Consider the following 23,466-nt stretch of genomic DNA (forward strand, 5'->3'; position numbering starts at 1 on the left):
GCTGGTAAATGTTTAAACTAGATGGTTGGGCGTAGGGGTGGGAGTGGGGCTGATTTTCAGTGTGTACTCATTTTCATGGTGTAAATATTCCCACCATAGCCGATTTCAAGCTATCAATCTGATATCATCCAGTTCACAGAAGTCCTGAAAATGTAACAATAATGTCTAGTAAGCTTATGCATGCTGGTTCTAGGATACTATTGTTTACTTGTTTGGGATAAACAGGAGTTCCTCATAGTCTTCATACTGCATATAACTTTTGACAATAAAATAAAAAGATTCAACAATAAGATACCACTGCATACCTATTGGAATGACCAAAATCTGGAACACTGACAATACCAAATGCTGGCAAGGATGTGGAGCAAAAGGAACTCTCCTTCATTTTTGGTGGGAATGTAAATGGTACAGCCACTTTGGAAGACAGTTTGCTAATTTCTTACAAAAGTAAACATACGCTTACCATAGGGTCTAGCCATCACCCTTCTTAATATTTACCTAAAGGAATTGAAAACTTATATACATGTAAAAATCTGCACATGAATGTTTATAACCGTTTTATTTACAATTGCCAAAACTTGGAAATCACCAAGATGTCCTTCAGTAGGTGAATGGATGAGTAAACTGTGGTATATCCAGACAACGGAACATTATTCACTGCTAAAAAGAAATCGGCTATCAAGCCATGAAAAGACATGGAGGAACCTTAAATTCATATTACCATGTGAAAGAAACCAATCTGAAGAATCTATATACTGTAGGATTCCAATTAAATGACATTCTGGAAAAGGCAAAACCATGGAGACAGTATGGAGATCAGTGGTTGCCAGGAGTTGCAGGCAGGGTGGGAGGGGAAGAATAGGTGGAACCCAGAGGATTTTTTGGGCAGTGAAAATATTCTGTATGATACTGTAAGGATGGATTACATGTCATTATAAATTTGTCAAAACCCATAGAATGTACAACACTGAGAGTGAACTTTAATGTAAACCATGGACTCTGGGTAATTATGGCGTGTCAGTGTGGGTTCCTCAATTGTAACAAATGTACAGGTGGACGACGTTGACAGTGGGGAGGCTGTGCATGTTACAGGGGTGGGGTATAAGTGAAATCTCTGTACCTTTCTCTCAATTTTGCTGTGAACCTGAAACTGTTGTAAAAATGAAGTCTTTAATAAAATAAAACAAATTCTCTGCATGCTACTTTTCTAACTGAAATCATAAGGGAATTTATAATGAAAACAGGACTTGGTGGCATTCTGTTATTAGAGTATTCATCATATGGTTATAGAAGGCTAGTAATTTATGATCCTTGCTAGCAAAGCCAGATCAATACAGAGATAAATGTCCTTAGCACAATAGAATTTATATCATCCACATGATAATTGACCACTGTGTCATACATTCAATCATTCATCGCAGTATCTGATATAACTAGCAGGAAGGGTAATATGTCTATGATTTATTATTAATGCATACTAGTATGAAATTCATGATCCATCTAACCTGTTACCTGTCCTTGGCAACATAGCGTGTACAGTTGTCTACCTCCAGTAATAGGATCCCACAGAAAGAATCAGACAACCCTGTTTAATGCTAGGCATTGCCTGTTGAATTAGATCCAAGAAGTGCCTGAGCTAGTGTTACTCCCTCTCTTTTCTCTTCTCTTCCCTTTCTCCTTGTCATGAGTTCTGGTTCCTTTTTTGTTTTGTTTTGTTTTTCTTTCCCCGGAGCACAGTGGCCTGTCTAGAGCAGAGATGAGTGGGTAAGTGGTCCTAAAAGAGCCTTTCATGTCACTGATTTGCTGCTATGAGTATATTTTGTGACAGTCATTCTATATCACCTATATATGCATGTCAGTGAATTACAGTGGCTTCAAGCTCAGGACACACTGTAATACCAGGGCAGGGAAGCAGCATGTCCCCTGGGGAGACAGAATGGAGAAAATTAGAAAGGAAAGCAGAAAGATAACCATTTAGAAACCCATGCATAGAGTTAACTCCCTAACAATAGGAGTCAAAACTATTCCAAACTGTCTCTCCCTCCCCCTTCTTTCCCAACCTCTTGGGAACATGTGTTGGTTGCCTGCAACGTCTGTGCTTTACTTTGCAAGGGTTAATTAGATGGCCTATTATTCAGCAAATTAAAGGCTTGGTTGCCTGAGTTCCTTTCAGAAAGGATTAGGGTCTCTGATGAGGCTTTGATGTAATGGATGGAGCTGTTCTGCTCCATCTTGTTAATGGAGGAGTTTTAAGGACTCCCCAGACTCTCTTTGGCAGTGTCTTTATTCATTCCCTTGCCTAAAAAAGAAAAAATATTTTATCTTGCAAAAATTTAATGCTTGAACAAGGCACTGGATGGACATCCTGGGGGTGGGGTGGAGGGTGAAGTGTTCATTTCTTGTCTAAAATCACACAGAAGCAGCACTTCCTGGCTTCCTTGGGTGGCCACTTCCTCTGCAAAAACCGTCTCTCCAAAAAAGCAGCAGAAGCAGTAATTTGGGCCTTGTGGTTCATTGTCCTTTGAGGCTTTTTTGCTGAGAAGTTAGGCAGGAGAGATGGCAGGTGACAGACATGGTGGTGGTTTGTGTCCTCAGAAACATGAACCAAGAAGAGTCAATAACTGCAAAATCCTAACTTGCATAAAACATGTGCAACTACATGTTATCTGACAAGATTTTTTTCTAGACTTTTTAGTGTGGTTCAGTTGTTATGAAAATCTGGCTTAGTTCATTTTCTCCAATTTGATGTTCACGTAATTGGCAATCAGCCAGAGAAGTGTTTAGTTAATTTCAGTCTACCAAAAGAACACATATTAAGGGAAGGATACAAAATGTGGGTAGACACAATGCCAGTACGACTATTGCAGCTCTAGGTCATTATCCTGCCTCTTTATCTAATCTCCTAGCCCCACTGTGTATTATGGCCTGACATTTTAGCTGGAGTAATTATTGTCATCATTTAGGGAGCAAACCGGCTGTCCTTTTGTTGCCAACTCCCACTTGTGTGATGCTCCAGTCTTATTCCTGCCCTTCCCCAACTCACACTGTTGGGACTGAATCACTTCCTCCTTTGAGTTGCTTTTGATTCATGGGTTCAACATTTTCAGCAATCTTCTTTTCATTCTTTGCAATGAATAGCACATGGTAACTTGGCATCCACCTTTTCTTTCCTTAATCGATGCCAGCATCCAGACATTCAACATGTCAGGAATCAAGGGGCCTGACCCTATAAAAATTCACCAAGTTGCTGATAGATTTAGCAATGAATTAAGACAGATAGCTCCTTGTCTCTGTATTGGCTACCCAGGGAGTTTTTTGTTTTTTAACTAGATGATATAAGGTATCAGTTTAGATCGAAGAGTGTCATAAGAAACAGCCCTATGAAACCCATAACTGCATTTACTAGAGGGTGATAATATTCATTACATAGAATACAGCCATTTTTTTTTCTTTTTCTTATTTTTTGAGACAGATTTTCACTCTTTTTGCCCAGCCGGGAGTATGATAGCATGATCTCGGCTCACTGCAACCTCTGCCCCCTGGGTTCAAGCAATTCTCTTGCCTCAGCCTCCCAAGTAGCTGGAATTACAGGTGTCTGTCATCACACCTGGCTAATTTTGTATTTTTAGTAGAGATGGGGTTTCACCATGTTGGCCAGGCTGGTCTCGAACTCCTGACCTCAGGTGATCCACCCACCTCGGCCTCCCAAAGTGCTGGGGTTACAAGTGTGAGCCACCACACCTGGCTGTATGGAGCCATTTCTATGAAAACCCTGGAAAGCTATATCTTTAGTCTTGTTACCTGTCATTACATCATAGTTCTCCAAATTGCTGGTCTGTTTCATTTATTTATTTATTTATTTATTTATTTATTTATTTATTTATTTATTTTTATTTAAAAAAAAAAATGTTTTAAGACAAGGTCTCACCCTCTGGCCCAGGCTGGAGTGCAGTGTTACAATCATGGCTCACTGCAGCCTCAACCTCCTGGGCTCAAGCAGTCCTCCCACCTCAGCCTCCCAAGTGGCTGGGACCACAGGTGTGCACCACCATCCCCCCCGATTTAAAAACAATATTTTTGCTAGAGACAGGGTCTCCCTGTGTTGTTCAGGCTTGTCTCTAACTCCTGGGCTCAAGCAATACTCCTGGCTCAGCCTCCCAAAGTGCTGGGATCACAGACAGGTGTGAGACACTGTGCCTGGCCTAGTCTGTTTTTATATCTTGGATTTTAAGAAATATAGAACAGAATCCTCATCTCTACTAAAAATACAAAAATTAGCCAGGCATGGTGGCAGGCGCTCGTAATCCCAGCTACTCAGGAAGCTGAGGGAGGAGAATCCCTTGAACCTGGGAGGCAGAGGTTGTAGTGAGCCAAGATCCCGCCTTAAACTCCAGCCTGAGCAAAAGAGAGAGACTCCATCTCAAACACACACACACACACACACACACACACACACACACATATATGTATACTATATATAAAACAGACTGCATTTTTTCTTTCACTTTGTCTGATATAAAGCCCAGAGCTCCATTTGTGGACACCTCTAACAGTCTTTTATTTGGTATTCTAATTCCTATTAGATTCCAGGGGGTATCTTTCTTCTCTAATTTCCACTTTGTTTCATTTTTCTCTTTGGTTTATAATTTTTTTTGTCTTTCCTTATCATATATACCTTTATTTAAGCACCTATTGTTGTAAGATGTCTTAAGTTATTTCTGGAACAAGATGGAATATTTTGAAATTTGCATACATGGGTAGGAATGTAAAATGATGTTATGATTTTGGAAAACAGCCTGGTAGTTCCTCAAGAAGATAAACATAAAGTTACCATAACCAGCAATTCAGGGGAAATGAAAACATGTGTCCCATAAAAACTTGTACAGAAATGTTCGTAGTAGCAATAACTCATAATAGCTTAAGAGTAGAAACAACCGACTGGGCGCAGTGGCTCACGCCTGTAATCCAGGACTTCGAGAGGCCGAGGTGGGCGGATCACCTGAGGTCAGGAGTTCGAGACCAGCCTGACCAACATGGAGAAACCCTGTCTCTACTAAAGATACAAAAGTAGCCAGGCATGGTGGAGAGCACCTGTAATCCCAGCTGCTTCGGAGGCTGAGGCAGGAGAATCACTTGAACCCGGGAGGTGGAGGTTGCAGTGAGCTGAGATCGTACCATTGCACTCCAGCCTGGGCAACGAGAGCGAAATTCCTTCTCAAAAAAAAAAAAAACATAGAAACAACCTAAGTGTCTATCAACTGATAGATGGATCAACAAAATGTGGTATATCCATATAATGAAACATTATCTAACAATAAAATGAATGAAATATTAATATATGCTATGATATGAATGAACCTTGAAAACATGTGAAATGAAAGGAGCTAGTCACAAAAGACCATACATATTACGTGAAATGTCCAGATTAGACAAATCTATAGAGACAGCAAGTAGATTAGTGGTTGCCTGGGACTGAGGAGGTTGAGGGAGTATAGGGCATGAATGCTAATGGATACAGAGTTTCTTTTTTGGGGTGATGAAAATGTTCTAAAATTGATTGTGGTAATGGTTGCACAACTGTGTGAATATACTACAAATCATGGAACTGTACATTTTTAATGGATGAATTATATAGTATGTGAATTATATCTTATTAAAGCTATTATAAGAATTATTAGCAATAATTAGTTGTAAATTTTATTGAGTAGTTTTTGCTGATTTTCTTACATTTAAAATTTTTACTTAATGCCAGCTATGCACATTAGAGTTGCACCCACTCATTTTCGCAGAATCTACAGACTTGTTTGGGATTCTGGGTCTCCAAGAATAGGGGTGGCCTTCTCCATAGTATGCAAATTCCCTCTATATTGCTTAATTTATACATTTGAGCTACTGGGCAAAGGCAGTAGTTATTCAGGAGCAAGTTCTAAGCCTGTGCGCATAAAAGCTGTCAGTTCTATTTTCACTTCTCCTTGTCTTTGCATACCCTATCTCCTCTGCCCTTGTCATCTTATTCCACCTGGTAATGAAAATAAATGAGCAAGAGTGGTCAGAAAAGTAAAAGAATAACTCAGAGATGTAGCATCACTACAGGCAATGAAACAGAATGTTTCAAGAAACCAGGGTAATAGTGGTCATTAGTGACCTCTTAAACAGAGAGGTTGAATACAATGAGAATTAAAAAGTGAACACAGAATCGGCAACTTAATGGCCTTTAGGGTCCTTTGAGAGAGGTTTTAGTTGGGTAGTGAAGATAAGAGACTTTTATGTTCACAGAGATTTAGCTACAGGCCCATCTATTAAATTTAAGTTTACCTAAGATTCCGTTGGTAACCTCTTCTCTTTTCTTTCAACACTCTTGACTTGTCTTCAAGTTCCAGGGCTACAGTCATCATCTTTCCCTTTCCACTTCATTACTTCAGACTGTATTCTTCCTAAATGAAATCACTCCCTACCTCTAATCTGCTCTCTAATGTGGTGCCAGTTTATTTTCTAAAGCAAATATCTAATTGTGTTATATCCTTGTTCATGAACCTTAGTTTAATGTGGCTGAGAAAGCCCAAACTTACCAGCAAGAACTTCTAGGTTCTGAAAAGATGTTCCAGACAGACTCTCACCCCCATCTCTATTATAACTGCATTGTTCTGTTCTACTCATATCCCTAGATGAGCCTTGCATTTTATACCAATGAACTTCCTCAAAAGGCTACTGTACCCTCCACTTGGAATGCCTCTTCCCTGCATTTCCTGTCAATACCCCTTTTGTTCTTTAAGACCCAAGGATCATCTCTCATGTGAAACTCTTGCTCCTAGTTAGAATTATTTACTTCGTCTGAGCTATTCTGGTGCTTATACTTTTCAGCCTTAAATTATTATTATTTATGTTCATGTCTATTCTACTACTTCTTTCTAAATCCCATGAAAGCAAATGTCTCATTCCGGGCATTGTTTTCCCCAAGCATTTGCCGTAGCACCATTCACAGTAAATACCTAGTAAGTTTTTGAATGAATCAATGAAATCAATCTCATCTGATTCTCTAAATCTTTCATACGTGTAAGTGTGGTATTATCCCAGAAGCTGATAAGTTTCTTGTGGATGAATATAATGTCTTTTGTTTGATTTGCACTCTCTTAGCCCCAACCCCAGTCCTGGTATAGTCCTGAGCGTGTAATGATCATGCACTGTGGAACAGATTGTTCATTTCTGTTAGAGGATGGCTGGGTACTATCTATTCTTTCTTCTTGTAGGGAGAAGAATGCATACAAATGAGAACTGTGGATTTAATTCAGGGAAGGGTGGCAAGTAGGATCATGGGAAGAAATACAATTCATGTGTCCCTGGGCATTTAAGCCTGGACTAAGAAGCAGACCATGACTGTTTGTCAAAATGGAAATTGATTTTCGAATCAAAGAAATGAGCCAGACATTAAAAAAATTACCCAAAGGCATGAACTTGAAAATGCCAAAGTTCTTTGCTTTTGCTGAATTGCCAGACCCCAGAAATTCCCTTCCACTCAGAACTTTGAAAGTTCTGATCAGGACATCTGCTATCGAACAGAAATTTGTCCTCAGTGGTGGGAATCACACTGAGAGAAAGTAGCTAACTAATGAGCACAGTATTATTCAAATCTAACTCAAGGAGCCATTGCATGTTAACATTTCCTTGTTGCTGTAGTTTGAATGTGTCTCCTCCAAAATTCAGGTGTTGCCTTTGTGATAGTATTAAGAGGTGGGTTCTTTAAGAGGTCGTTAGGTCATGAGAGCCTCTCCATGGTGAATGAGATTAAGGATTAAGTACCTGATAAACAGGCTTGAAGGGGAGGCAGTTAGTATCTTCTTGCCTTTTGGCCTTCCACCCTGTGAAAACACAGCATTCCTCCCCTCTGAAGGAGCCATCTTGGAAGTAGAGAGCAGCCCTCACCAGACAACTGAACCTGCTGGAGGCTTGATCTTGGAATTCTCAGCCATCAGAACTGTGAGAAACTACGTACCTATTCTTTATAAATTACCCAGTCTTAGGTCATCTGACAGAGCAGTGCAAAATGGAATAAGACACTTACATAGCACGCATACTGCTAATTATCAATAGGTGTACCACAGCTGTCTTCCTCCAGTGGACTGACTTACTGTATACCCAGCAACTAGTACAGCGTCTGGCCCAGGGAGCTGGCATTTATCAAGTGTTCACTGTGTACCAAACACTACACATGAATTATCTCATTTATTCCCCACAATAACCTTTCTGACCATTTTAGGTGTGATCTCCCAGGGACCACACCTCTTCCAGCTCTTTGAACTAAAGGGTGGCATTTGAACATAGACTAACAATCTGATAAGTTAGTTGCTAGGGCTGTGCAATGAAGTAATGGCTCACGTTTATCTGTTCCCTGACTGTGTCACATGGGTGGAGTTGCCTGGAGAAATATCTGGTTAATTGCAAGGTGCTTTTTATAAAGACTCAACCAAATAAAAAAAAAACCAGGAGGAGGGAGAAGGTGATGACTCGGGGCCACCAGTTAACAATCCTAAAGACTGCCTTAGTTCTCAGACACAAAACTGACATCTTCTTGGCTGCCACCATGTCCAGCAGAGGGCTTCCTCATCCCCATTCTTTGTCAAATGCCGTATGAGAGTTTGAAAGTGTCGCTTAAACACAAGAAGGAGGTGCCAATAACAAGAATAAAACAGCCACCTCAGTCAGTGTGCCTTCAGTGACTTTTTCTTGGAGATACCTCTCTTTACCTTGAACCTGTGCCCTATCTTGACCTGCTGCTTGGCTCTGGCCTGGTTCACTTGGCCCTTCTAACTTCATCTCATTTGTTTAGCACTTTTACATCTCTCTCCTTTTCCTCCTGCCAGACTGATTCTGCCTGTTGTCTATAGTATAGTCTCCTTTCCTCTGTTCCTCCTCACGGTGGCTCTCCACTTATCCCCAGACAAGCAGGGCTTGAGGATATAGAATTTTTGTTGCCACATCTCCTTCCCTAAGAACGTAGTCAGTTAGTCTGGGCTTTTCTAACTATTTCATATTGACCAAGGGATTAGAGATAGAGGGTAAAGAGGTTCCTGGTTGACAGGTTTCACTCAGGCTGCAACCCCTGGGGCATCACAGGGTTACACATTGCAGCTCTCTGCCTTAGTGGGCGTCTCTGATCCTGGGCCTTGTTTTTGCATAGGGACTCTCTCCAGCCACACTGGTGCATACTTCTTAACTCTAGAGGTAGATTCTGTCCCATTTGCTCAGAGATTTGATATTTTGACTTCAAACCACCCTATATGTTTTCTTTCGTCACCTTCTTTACTTTCTTTGAATCTTCTCTGGGTGAGAAAAGTAGATGTTCTTTATCCCCAAGTTTCCTGCCCAGTCTCAGGCTTCAGGAAATGCAGCGTTCTTTCCTTTCCATTTCCATCCTATATTCACTTGAGCTCACTCTGGGCCTTTGGTGCTGACAGCTTTGTCTAAAGATCAGGCTGACTTGCTTATCTTTCAAACCTTGCCCCAGGATCTCTGGCAAGATGGCAGCTGCCCTGTTGTCCAGTAGCCCTGTGGTCTCTTGTTTTTTACACAGACTCTGTTCCCATTACTCATTTCAAAGGGAGACTCAAGGCCGGGCGCGGTGGCTCAAGCCTGTAATCCCAGCACTTTGGGAGGCCGAGACGGGCGGTTCACGAGGTCAGGAGATCGAGACCATCCTGGCTAACACGGTGAAACCCCGTCTCTACTAAAAAATACAAAAAACTAGCCGGGCGAGGCGGCGGCCGCCTTTAGTCCCAGTAACTCGGGAGGCTGAGGCAGGAGAATGGCGTGAACCCGGGAGGCGGAGCTTGCAGTGAGCTGAGATGCGGCCACTGCTCGGCAACATGGCCAAAAGAAGAAAAAAAAAAAACAACAAACAAACAAAGGGAGACTCAGCTTCCTGTTCTAAAACTCTCCATCCCACATTCTCGGGGCCTTTTGTTTTTTAGCAAATACTGACTGTTCTCCTCTGATTGATAACCATAGACCTGCGTAACTGAGTAATGCACTCCCAGTTCTCATTTACCTGTTTCAAGGGAGGACCCCACTTCCCCACCCCAAGTGTGAAGTTAGCATGCAATTTCAGTTCTCACCAGTGAAACTTTAAAGTAGCATCAAATGTGATATTCAGACTTCAGGAAAGACTTCAGGAAAACTGAAATGCAGTTAAATATTCCAGCAAACAAGGGGGTGTTGTATCACAGAAATACCGTGCACAACATCAGGTTTCTGAATCTGCCTTCTTTTGAGGCATTAGTCATTTTGGGAAAATGTCTGTTTGTCATAGTCTTGTCTTACAGAATGGAAATTTTCTTCCGAGACAGAGTACTGTGGGCTCTGATATTTAACCTATAATTAGTGTATCCTCTGGAGGATTTTCTCCCCTTGATGTAGAGGCCTCTTTGTCAGTCAGCCTTCTGTTTGACGATGATAGCAACCACAGGGCAGCACAGTGAATCACAGGGCAGGGAAATGCTTGCTCAGATCCAAAATGTTTAGATCTTCTGTAGCAACGGGAACACGTAACAATTCAAGTAGCAGGCCTACAAAAAAATAGCAGGCAGTATAAAAGACAGAATATTTATAAAGAAATGAGAAGAGACATAAATCCTGAGTTTTGATCTAGTTTTGCCCCAGTGTATGGAGTAAAATTGCTCACCCTCATGCTTTTCTTACCCAGTTCACTAGTATTTTTAGTTTTTGCCTTTTCAGCTGCTGTCTATCAAGTGTTTTATTCATTGGCAAACAACAGTCAGAGGCTCTTGACAAATAGCTCCCCCTTGCAGGCACCGGGTTTTTGGTTACGAAATGGCAGTTTACAGGCACAGAGTAGCTGTTGTCACGACAGCACTATTGTCTGGGAACGGAGAGTGCACAGACACCACCAGCTCGAGAGCCCGACCTTGCTTCTTGCTAAGAAATGTCTCCTTTTTGCCTGTTTTTGGCAGAAGCCAGACTGGGAGATTGCTGCAAATGGCTGCAACAACCTGTGTTTAATGTGGTGACACTAATAGATTCTGAGAATTAATCTTCAGCCAAGAAAGCATGATGGAAGGTACTAGAATTTCAAATTAGGTAGTGGATTGATTTCCTTCAAGGCTGAAATTTGCTTCCTTTATCTTCTGGTGGACTTTTCTATCATATTCAAACCACCCACCATAGCCTTATTTCAGAGTCTCTTGTATATATCTCATGGTATAAATAAATTGTTATTCTGTTGTTTTGTCTTTTAGCACAGAGAAAGCATATCTAAATCCAAATTTAAAGAAAAGATTAAAAAATCCAGGAATGAATGAAAGAAAGAATTACTTATGATTTGGGGGAAAAGTAGTTTATCTCAATCTAGTCCTTGCTACTTTTTTTCTAGAATAAAGGACTCTGGAAAGAACTGAGCTCAGGAAAATGTCTCCCCAGGTTGAAACACTGTCTTTTGCAGAAACAATAGCCCACCAGAGTGTCTCAGATGTGGCAATAATTAAGGGTTCTTCCAGTCTCCCCTCAGTCCACTGAGTTGAGGACTCTGGCGTCCATTCTAAAATCATGCAACTAATTGCTTACAACAGAACTTCAAGGATATCATTTGTGGGGCCCAAATAAAGGTCTCTGTGGCTGAGTAAGTTTGGAAATGTGGGCTCGAACAGAATTAAACTTTTTTTTTTACCCCAGCTCTTGTAAGAACCTTTAATAGGCTTGTGTGCATTATGAAACTCCAAACTTACTTGGTTTAGAGAATCACCAAAGTTTTCCAACCTCTTTTGATTAGGAAACTAGTTTCTTTTTTTGATGGACTGCTTTGTGTGTCTAGTGCTTCCCCTAATTCACCTCACATTGGCTGGCCCCCAATCCCATACAGAGTTTAACATTGTGTGCATCCTTTTGTAAAAACTGTTCAGTCTCTGGCTGGGGGAAGACCGTCTTCATTTGGAATTTGCAATTCCTGGTTTAATGAGCAATGCCTGAATTGAATAAGTATATTAAAACTCCTTAATTTTACTTGTTTGTTCTCCAAATCACGTTAAAGGATTCTCTCTTGCTTTATAAAAGGACATGGAGGCTATCAGGAGTTTTAGGAATCCCAGCTGTCAGTTTCATTTTCATCCACTAAATCTCTGCTGACCAGGGATAGAAATGACAAGCCGACAAACTTAAACAGTAAGCATTTTGGTCAACAAACTACAAAGTCTTAAGCAATCACAATTATACTCTAGTTAAAGTTGATGAAGGGACTAAAGGCAATAATTGTTCTTAGACATTCAAAGGAAGCAGCTTAGGTGGTGAAGGTCAGTGTTCTGGTAGCCTCCTGACTTACTGGCTTTGCAGCTTGCCTAGTCTTGCTTCTTGCATTGCCGATCTGTCCGCAGTATGACTTCTGCCTTTGCTTCCCCAGTTTAGTTCAATTTCGTTCTAAAACTTCTCCCAAGACTTACCTAGCTCAGTTTGCACCAGCTCCAGGAAGTCTTCCCTGACTACAGTTCTTCCCTCTGGCCCCGAAGTATTGTTTTGTACATTGTACCTTTGCCATTTTTAACAACACGGAGCAGAGCAGGAAGGGTCCTCCTGTAGGAGTTGAGGAATTGACCTCATCACTGTCAGGACTTGATCCCGTTTCCTTACCCCTTAAAAGAGGGGCTAGAATCAAAAAATCTCAGTCTCTGAAGCCCTATGCTTTTGTGCTATTATTTCTTACCCTAAAGATACAAGCAAACATATGGCTTTTGCTGTTCCATGTGTTTCTCTTGTCCTTCCACCTTTCCAATTAGATTGTAGATCCTTGAGGAAAAGGGTCATAGTTTTTAATTAATTTATATATTTCGGCTAATTCTGGTGCTGTGTAATAAACATTTGCTGAGTAAATGATCTGATGCTATGCCCTGATATCTAGTAACGCAGGACTTTCTATCTGTTCTTAAGGAATAACTTTCCTCTATTTATCTGTAAAATAATAATTCCATTTCAGACTGGCTCTTTGCTCCTCATGAGAAAAAAATATATAGAGGAGTATTTTAGAATAAAGCTATACCTTCAAGTTCTTTATGCCCTTTCCCTAAAAATCCTCCAATGCAATTGGAGAGTCACAACTCTGCTTAGCATTCTTCCTCTTTACACTCAGGTTCAGTTTTGCTGATCCTGTGGCATGATGGTGTATGGGAGACACACCCGACAGCAATAATTTAACTTAAGAATATCCTGAGGTGACCCCGTATGGCAGTTGCACCTGAGTATGTGTTTGGAGTTCAGAGCATGCCCAACCCAGAGATCAATTCCTTGTCTGTGAGGAACATCTGAGCTCTGGGCCCTTCCTGTGGGACATCATCATACAGGGCAGTGAGGCTCTTTGTTTCGGGTTAAATGAAGGTTGCCAGGTGGAGGTTGTTAGGAGGAGGGAGTGAAGGGAAAATGCTATATAAACTGCATGCTTTTTGCATGCAGTGGTGGTTCTTCTGTCAACACACGGCTACTGCATCATCCCTGTATATCCTCCTAATAAAACCCTATGTCTCACTCATTGGTTTTGGGTCTCTCCTTCAGCCTCTTAAACCTGGTGCCATCCCTACTGAAGTTAATAGGGGTTTATCATGACAGACATTCAACCCACTTCAGTCTTTCTTACTTGGAGAACTAACAAAGCCTTTTTTTTTTTTTTTTTTTTTGAGACAGGGTTTCACTCTGTTGCCAGGCTGGAGTGTAGTGTTGTGATCAGAGCTCACTGCAATCTCAAACTCCTGGGCTCAAGTGATCCTCCTGCCTCAGCCTCCTGAGTAGCTGGGACTACAGGTGTGCTCCGCTAATTTTTAAGTTCTTTTTAGTAGAGATGAGGTCTCACTATGTTGCTCTGGCTTGTCTTGAACTCCTAGGCTCAAGCAATCCTCCTACCTTGGGTTCCCAAAGTGTTGGGATTATGGGCATGAGCCACCATGCCTGGCCAACAGATCCTCTTGATCATTGCTTCCAGAAAGTAGAATGCTTATTATCTTCATTTTTTGGATCTTCAAGCAATAACAGATTTACTTGCTAGTTTCTTTGTCTAATTCTCTGACTTCATTGTTCACTCATTTCTTTTTTTTTTTTTTTTTTTTTTTTTTTTGAGACAGAGTCTCGCTGTTTCGCCCAGGCTGTAGTGCAGTGGCCAGATCTCAGCTCACTGCAAGCTCCACCTCCCGAGTTTACACCATTCTCCTGCCTCAGCCTCCCGAGTAACTGGGACTACAGGCACCCGCCACCTCGCCTGGCTAGTTTTTTGTATTTTTTAGTAGAGACGGGGTTTCACCGTGTTAGCCAGGATGGTCTCAATCTCCTGACCTCATGATCTGCCCGTCTCGGCCTCCCAAAGTGCTGGGATTACAGGTCACTCATTTCTTTTATTCCTCCATAATCTAGAGAGGGACCCTCTCCAACATATCAAATGATCTTGTGATCTTGTTGGAAGCCTTGCTTCTCCAGTGGATGCTAACATTGTGAAACAAGCTATACCACCTTTAATGGCATCCCTAGACGCCAGTGGAGACATATTTTCATAAGGCTGGATGGAGTATGGGTTTCCCAGTCTTTCTCAATCCCTGTTCAAGGAGCTTTACTCACTGAAGCACCCAAAGGACCTTGTTTTCAGGCCTCACCTGGAACACTGCCCTGGGGTACTTATCTTAAGGAGGAAGGTAGAGGCAGCTCCAGCTCACTTTCCCCTTCACATGCTATGAATTTTTTATTAATTTCCTCCTCCTACCTTCAGCCTCTGCCCCGTGTTTACTAATTTGAAGTGTTGCCACCAGTCAACGGGCTATTGAGGGACCCCTGGTCCTTTTGTCCATTCTTTCTTTTCTTTTCCTGAGACGGAGTCTCGCTCTGTCGCCCAGGCTGGAGTGCAGTGGCTGGATCTCAGCTCACTGCAAGCTCTGCCTCCCGGGTTTACACCATTCTCCTGCCTCAGCCTCCCGAGTAGCTGGGACTACAGGCGCCCAGCTAGTTTTTTTTTATATCTTTTAGTAGAGATGGGGTTTCACCATGTTAGCCAGGATGGTCTCGATCTCCTGACCTCGTGATCCACCCGTCTCGGCCTCCCAAAGTGCTGGGATTATAGGCTTGAGCCACCGTGCCCGGCCTCATTCTTTCTTTTCAACAAGCATTTCCTAGTAGTCAGATGATGCTTCAACAATTAACACAGGAAGAAAGAAAAAAAAAGGGGGGGGATGGGTGGTGGGGTGAATATTATGTGAGGAAATAGGAAATTTCTCTCCCCATGTTTGGGAAATACTTCAATACTGATATGCCTATTTGGTGATGAGAAACAGACATGATGTGACTTATTAAAAAATCACTGAGCAGGCTTAGCTTCAGATCCAGCAGTTCCCGGACTCCCATCCTACCTGTTCCCTCTGAGGTTCCTGGGGGTGTGCAAAACTACCAGGTGCATCTCCAGTAGGAACTCTCAGAGGACATAGGGGCTAAGTTTACCTTAGGAGTTTTTATACACTCTTCCTAATGCTAGGAGGACTGGGCCATGCACCTATGTTACTGACAGTATAACTACCTCTTGGATTTCCTCTTTTTTCAGGAAACATGGTTATTAGCATTTTTGCATAATATCAAAGCATATTAACTTTGATAGTTACATATAGAGATGAATATACAAGGAATCAAGGGAAGATTGCTGATGTAAAGACATGAACATAGTTTTTTAAAGCATATGCACTGATTTTTTATTTTTTACAGAAAAATGATAGATTATACCAAAGGCCCTGAACCTATAAAAGTCAAATGATGTATTTCTTCCCATAGCAAGGCAGAGGTGGTATTTATAGTCCTGCAAGCAGCCGAATGGAGATAATTTAGGTTCTGTTGGCTTTTCTGGCCGAAAGCTCCAGTTCCAATAGATAGGGAATCCCCTGAATCAATTCTAAAACAGACTGACTGGGAAATTTACCGAACATCTTTTCAGGACTAGAAGGTAAGGGATATGAAAGTGTTTTGAACTGAAAACTACAAAGGCTAAAGTTTTTTTTTGTAAATTTAACTGTTGTGGATTGTTTCAAGAACTCTGCTTAAATGTTCTGAAAAGATGTTCAAGGTGAGGCTGAACTTTTTTTACCATTTGTCAGTGAATTTCATTAAAAATATGTTGTATGTTAGATGTTGCTGGCATGCCACTATTGAGTAAACTAAAGACGTTTATTTCATGGAGTGGGCAGAATGGCATCCATTTATCCTAAGCCTCCAATGTGGGCTAAAGACTGATAGCTTGGCCGGGCGCGGTGGCTCAAGCCTGTAATCCCAGCACTTTGGGAGGCTGAGGCGGGTGGATCACGAGGTCAGGAGATCGAGACCATCCTGGCTAACATGGTGAAACCCCGTCTCTACTAAAAATACAAAAAACTAGCCGGGCGTGGTGGCGGGCGCCTGTAGTCCCAGCTACTCGGAGGCTGAGGCCGGAGAATGGCGTGAACCCGGGAGGTGGAGCTTGCAGTGAGCCGAGATTGCGCCACCACACTCCAGCCTGGGCGACAGAGCGAGACTCCGTCTCAAAAAAAAAAAAAAAAAAAAAAGACTGATAGCTTAAAAGGGTGAATGTTAAAATTTTTTCCTCTCTCCAAGGGCAGCTATGCAGAATAGAAATGTGATGGTAACTGGAGGGGTATTCGTCAGATTCAAGTTCACTAGAAATTTCCCTGTGTCAAAATCATCTTGAATAACATAGAAGGTGCAGCAAAATGTACTAAATCATTGTTTGCTTTGAAAAGGATTTTGAATCTAAAACAGAAAGTAGTTATGCCAGTATGATTTTAACCAATTAACCACAGAAGAGTTTAAATGCAACCCAATTTTTACCATTTTGAATGGACTTTTTGTTCCCTGTTTGTATAATTCTATCCCAATTCATCTGAATTATATTGTAGTCACTTCCTGTTCTGTGGTGTTACTGGTTCTTCAGAAGACATTAGAAATCAAGCGCCAAACTTTCTGTGAAGGTTTCTTTATGATTAGTTTCTCTCCTTTTAATTCTTAAATGCCTTTTCCCTACCATTAAACAAGCGACATTTCATCTATTAGGATTTAATTGAGGTGATAGTATTTAATTCTACATATTTCTAAAAGAAAGTATGTGTGTATATATATATATACACAAATCAACTTGACTCCACTGAAAATATTTTTCTGTAATGAAAATGCAGGTAGAAAATTGTCTGAGCAGTCTATATTTTCAGTGTTTTGAGTACTTCAAATTGATGGTAAAAATTGTGTTTTCAACTTTGCTTAAAACAAACTAAGATAGATTTCTGATGTTTTAATTAATTCAACTAATAGAGAATTACTATTTTTCTATTTTTTGGTACATATTAATAAAGAAAGAACTGTGTATCATTAACCAATGATCAGGTTTTATAAATGAGCTTTTACCTTCTCTCTCTCTCCCATATTCATAGGTGAACAGGGTGTCTAAGATTGTACTTTGGATTGTTTGTTGGTTTTTGCAAACAGGTGTCTTATTAAGGATTTTGAAAGGCGACCTTCCGTCACACATCTCCTTGACCACCCATTTATTAAAGGAGTACATGGAAAAGTTTTGTTTCTGCAAAACCAACTGGCCAAGGTTCTCCAAGACCAGAAGCATCTAAATCCTGTTACCAAAACCAGGTACTGTACTCTCTTTCTTCTTTCTCCCTGTGGTTGTTTATAAAAATGTCATGTCATGTGTTTTGACTTGCCCAGCATTATTACTGGTAATTATCACATCCCTGCATTTTTAAGAGTTTTATTTACATGCCATTAAGTACTCCATGCCCAGTGGATGAGAGCAGGAGAGCTTCAGAAACAAACTGCCCATTTGTGCTCTTATGGTCAATTTCTCTCAAGTGGCTGAAATCTTACTCTGCCCTGGTGTTCAGTTAGCTCTAGTTAAAAAATCAACAAATATATATATCTACATTTAACAGAAATTTGGATTTTTTTTTTTTTAACCAATAAGGGTAACTGTGGGAAAGCAACCATGGCTGACATTGTGTGAAACATCTTTACTTGGCTGTGGTAGACTGAAGAGCAGTCATGTAGGCTGTAAAGTGAGTTTTGGAAAGATTCTGAGCTAAACACTGGAGGCTGTTTCTCTGATGTGCTCTGAGACCATTTTCTCTTTAGTTCCAAACTCGTTAGGGTCGATTTAGTATTTTTAAGTAAGATTTTTCAGGTATTGTTTATTCTATCTAAAGCAGCCGTGATTCCTACCCTACCTCATCCTCCTTTTTTTTTTTTTTTTTTTTTTTTTAGAAGGTAGATTTTTATTAAAATGTTTATTTTCAGGGGCAAGTGCTTTAAACAGTATTTCTTGGTGAATCGCTAAGAAATAGATCTTTGATTTCTGTCCAGAGGGTGGCAGAATTTCTCTTTAAAAAAATTAAATGCAAGTAAACCTGCTTCCTAGGCTCAGCAATTATTTGGTTTTATGAAACCATCCAGGATGTAGATAAGCTCCAGTCCGTTATTATTAAAAGAACATTTGAAGTACTGGAGGTGAAGAAAATAAAATATCATAAGTTGCAAGTTCCGGAAATACTCACGTATTCTGCAGAAAGCTGTTTAGTAATCAAAAAGCCAAACACTGGCCTCAGAACTCTTGGAGCTGGAGGCGTAGTTTCAAGGTGACTATATTTTGCTGATTTTTCTTCCCTTTTGGATAGCTCAGAGTGGATTTTTTTTCCTACTTGTTTCCTTTTTCCACGGCCATTTCTGTTTCTATGTCCTCCCTACAGAGTAGAGAAATGCGGAGAAATTCTTGTGACTTGGGGTCTTTTTGAAGCAGTAGGAACTTGTGTTTAAACCCCAGGGAGCTGAAATCTCTTTTCTTCCTTGTTTTGTTCCTTTACAGCAGCCACCACCCCTACCAGCCACCTACACACACACACACACACACACACACACACACACAGCACCACCACCACCAAAACTGAAGACGAAGTAAAAGAAAATACAAACTAAGCAAAAAACAAACCCAACATTTAAAGGGTATGAGTCAAATCCAACATCTCCTCCTTGTCTCCCTGTTCTGGGATTTGCCACGGAATGATTTCTAAGACTTCATTTGCCAAATTATCTGGATTTTCACATTTGCCTGACTTTCCCTGTCTAGATCTATGCTCTCTCTCTCTTTTATTCTTTTTGAAGAAAAAAGGTGCGGTGGCTCATGCCTGTCATCCCAGCACTTTGGGAGGCTGAGGTGGGCAAATCATGAGGTCAGGAATTTGAGATCAGCCTGACCAACATGGTGAAACCCTGTCTCTACTAAAAATACAAAAAATTATCTGGGCATAGTGGTGGGGGCCTGTAATCCCAGCTACTCGGGAGGCTGAGACAGGAGAATAATCGCTTGAACCCGGGAGGAAGAGCTTGCAGTGAGCTGGATCACGCCACTGCACTCCAGCCTGGGCGACAGAGTGAGACTCTGTCTCAAAAAAAAAAAAAAAAAAAAAAACACCAAAATCTTTCTCCTTTTACCATAGAAAATTGTAACACCAGCCTCTCTCATCCCCTTTCTCTAATTTCTCTTTATCTTTGTTAACTCCTTTGATGTCAGAAGCCTCATGTAGTGGCAAAGGCTTCTCACAGGGTCTTTGTAATCTCGAGTTTCACTCAGTGGTTTGTGTTTCTTTGAACTATCATTAAAAAAAAAAATACAACCTCACAAATAGGTATCAACACTTTAAACAATCACTTCCTTAGGATGTAGGAAAATTAATTCCAAAGGAAACACAGTGCACGTAATTGACACTTAACCTGCCACCTCTCTTGTACTATTACTTCCTCTTGCAACTGGCAAAGAGTTGGCTACATAGATGTTTTTCAGCCCACCAGGAAAAACCATCAAATACCATTCCATGCTGATAAATCAATATATTTAAAGCTGTGATTTTTCAAGTTAAAGCAGACAAAAAAAAAAAAAAAAAAAAAAACACACACAGAAAAATTGAGGTGAGTGTATAGATGATTGAGGCCAAATTACCCACTCATCATTTTTCTACACAGTTATGGCCACCGGGCAGGCAGTGCAATGTGGTGGTTAAAACCACTGGCTTGGCAGGTTGTGGTGGCTCACACCTGTAATCCCAGCACTTTGGGAGGCTGAGGTAGGAGGATCACTTGAACCTAGGAGTTTGAGACCAGGCTGGTCACTGTAGCAAGACCTCATCTCTACTAAAAAGTTAAATAAATAGTAAAAAGTAAAAGAAAAATTAGCCATGCATGGTGGCACATGCCCGTAGTCCCAGGAGGCTGACGTGGGAGGATCTCTTGAGCCCAGGAGTGTGAAGCTGTAGCAAACTGTGATTGCACCACTGCACTCCACACTGGACAACAGATAAAGACCTGTCTGAAAGAAAGGAAAGGAAAGGAGAAAGGGGAAAGGGGAAAGGGGGAAGGGGGGAGGGGAAAGGGGAAAGGGGGGAGGGAAGGAAGGGAGGGAGGGAGGGAGGGAGGGAGGGAAGGAGGGAGGGAACCTATTGCTCTGCCAGGTTTGGGTCTCAGGCCAGCCACTAACTGGATATGTTTTTAATCTTTCTCTTCCAAAGTTTCTTCTATAAAATGGGGATTATTTTGAGGGTTAAGTGAGTCAATACATGTAAAATGCTTAGAATAGGGCACCTTCCATAAATGTTAGTAGTAGAAGTAGTGTACAAGGCCTATTTAATTCTGAGTCTTTCATTTCTTTTTAACACTAACTACCTCTTGCTCATAATCTGTGCAAATTCATCTTTTTACTTACTGTAAAAGATCATGAAAATAAATAGTACTGAGGTACTGAATGTTAAAAATATCCCATTTTATCTCTTATTCAATATCTAATTTATTCATTCAAGAGGCATTTATACCTGTGTATGTGTCAGGCCCTGTGCTGAACAGAGGGATTACAAAGGCAAATCAGATGCAGTTCCTGATAAAGAGCTAATAGTCTGGTGTGTGATAGAGACAAGAATCAGGTGAGAACAGTTCAACATGAAAAGTACCTAGATAAAGGAATGCCTGGGATACCTCCCAGAGCACCTGGGAAAGACACCTAAGTCAGTCTGGGGTTGGGATGGTGGGGGAAGATGCCCCGGAGCTTCTGGGAAGATGATCCTTGAACTGTCCTGAAGAACAAATCGAAGATAGTCAAGGAAAGGGGGTTATTTGGGGTAGAGGGGAAAGAATGAGCGATGAGCAAAGGGCAAGGCACAAGGGCTAGAGAGAGCTTGGGGAATCTGGTGAACAATTAGTTGACATGGCTTGAGCTTGGCGTGGGGTAGGTGGGAGGCAGAGACAAGGTAGACAGCAGCCAGGTCATAATGGGCCTAAGGAGGTTGAATTCGTTTCTTAGGTGCTAGGGAGCTATTGATGAGTTCTAGAAAGTTGTTCTGATTGCAGTATGGAGAATGAAGCAGGGCAAGGCTGCAACTAAGGAGGCTAGTGAGCAGATCATAGTAATTACAAATGGCAGAAGATATTAAAATAATGGTATTGTCAGGACTTAGTGATGGACTGATTGAGGGAGATTAGGGAAAGAGAGAAGTGTGATGGGGCCTCCCCAAACTGGGCTGCCTCCCTGGCCTGGTTCACAATACAATCACATAGAAATTGCAAGACACGTCTTCATAGTCTATCAAATGCAATGCTGAGTACTTCCAGATATTACACTAGGCTTCCAGCTTTCTGCCCGAAAGAGAGTTCTTCAACGGTCTAACCAGTCCTGGGCCCTCCAGCTGGAGCAACTCTTTTGGATTTGAGAGCTGATACAGAGTAATGAAATGTATAACCTACAGGGAAAACTTTCTTACTATTCCTGCAAAGGTAAGGAATATTCTGTCCACTTTAGTACTTTTCCCAGGGGAGAGAGAAGTTGGTAGTTTCAGCAGGGCTGCAGGGAAGAATGCAAGTTCTTAAAGGGTTGGGGAACACTTGGACAGGTGAAGGGAAAGGATATATATAGAGAGGGAGACATTGAAGACAGAAGAGAGAGGAAACAATGGAGGAAGCAAGAGGGAGTGAGTCAGGGGCCTAAGAGGAAAGTTCACCTTAGAAAGAGAGAAACTCTAAGTTGGGAAAGACACAGAAAGGTTAGATAACAGTACTCAGAAAACTTAAGTGAGGAGAGGAGGTATTGTGAGGAAATTCATGTTGAATGGCCTTTATCTTTCAAAAAAAAAGAAAAAAAAACTTAGCAAGGTTTCAGAGTTGGGAGTGGAATGTGTACTCCAGGGAAGTGTCAAATCTTTGAGATAGTCACTATGAGGAATATGATAAAGGGTCAATTAAAGATAGACATCACGATTGCTTAATAGCATAGAAAACCCAGGTGGAACATAACTGAGCAGCATCCTATTGTAGTGAAGTTAATCCGTCTCTAAGATAATGTGTGTAGAGCATTCAGGACAGCATTTGGCACTAGAAACTCTCAGAAAATGTACCACCACCACTGCTGCCTTTCTCATCTGTCATCTTGATTAACTCTTAGCAGCAAGGAGTTAGGAGTAGACATTATGGTCTTCTTCGGGCTGGAGACTGACTTCAGTGGACATGATGAGTAGGTAAGGAAGCAAGGGAATCGAGGTTAGTAGAAGAGTGGCCTTGGGATCTTTGGGGGTAGGGAAGAAAGTGACACCAGACTGGCTTATTGACTTTGAGACTGATCTAGTTCGGGGACTGGCTATTACAACAAAGATGAAGAGCAGATTCAGTGAGGGGATGATGAGGAAAGGGATTGTAGAACTGAGACCCTAGGAACTTTTGATAGATAATTAGGAACTAGGGATAGCTGAACTTGTGGGCAACTTCAGTGGAATAGAAAGAAATGTTTTTTAAGTGTTGACAAGTTGAGGAACTCTTAGATCAGAATGTGGGAAGAGTTAACAAAGTGATTGGTGGGACATGGGGAAACCAAAGACTGATACCAGGGGAAAGGATAGAGAGAAAGGAAAATTGGGGATCACTTGCCGAAAAGGATGATATCAGAGTGTGATGTGAACTTTTAAAAGGGATTAAAAGAGATTGGTTAGGGAGAGCAATGGTTGGGAAAAGACAGAGGGGAGCAAGGAGAATACACAATATCCCTACTCTGTCACAGTGAGGGGGTGGAAGGTAGTGCTGGGAGAAGAGTATTACAGGGAAGTGATCCATGTCAGTTATGGCACATATTCAAGAGTATTCAAGAGCAAGGCTAAGAATCATGGAGGGCTTGTTCACATAGAGCAGAAGCTGTACTGGGCATGGAGGGCTTGAGTTTGTTAGGCCCCTGTCTCACCTTTCCTGGTGTAACCATTCAGGCTTTTCTGAGTGCTTTTTTGGAAAGCCGGGATGTGATTCATCCCTATTTCACTATATATACATACATACATACATATACATATATATACACATGCACACATACATATACATACACATACACCCCCCCACACACACACACTATAGATATAGATACAGGACAGCAGAGGCACCTGT

The 23,466-nt window shown here is 41.3% G+C and overlaps 1 protein-coding gene across 1 annotated transcript in view; it reads left to right on the forward strand.

Moving 5' to 3' along the window:
• MYO3B (myosin IIIB) overlaps window positions 1–23,466 on the forward strand; it is a 485,789-nt gene that overhangs the window by 180,551 nt on the left and 281,772 nt on the right. The window contains exon 9 of the mRNA XM_031651705.1: window positions 17,488–17,643. Within this exon, the coding sequence (XP_031507565.1) occupies window positions 17,488–17,643 (156 nt within the window). The remainder of the gene's footprint in view (window positions 1–17,487; window positions 17,644–23,466) is intronic.

This window comes from Papio anubis, chromosome 10 (genome assembly GCF_008728515.1).
Source record: "Papio anubis isolate 15944 chromosome 10, Panubis1.0, whole genome shotgun sequence".
In the NCBI taxonomy this organism is placed as follows: Eukaryota; Metazoa; Chordata; class Mammalia; order Primates; family Cercopithecidae; genus Papio; species Papio anubis.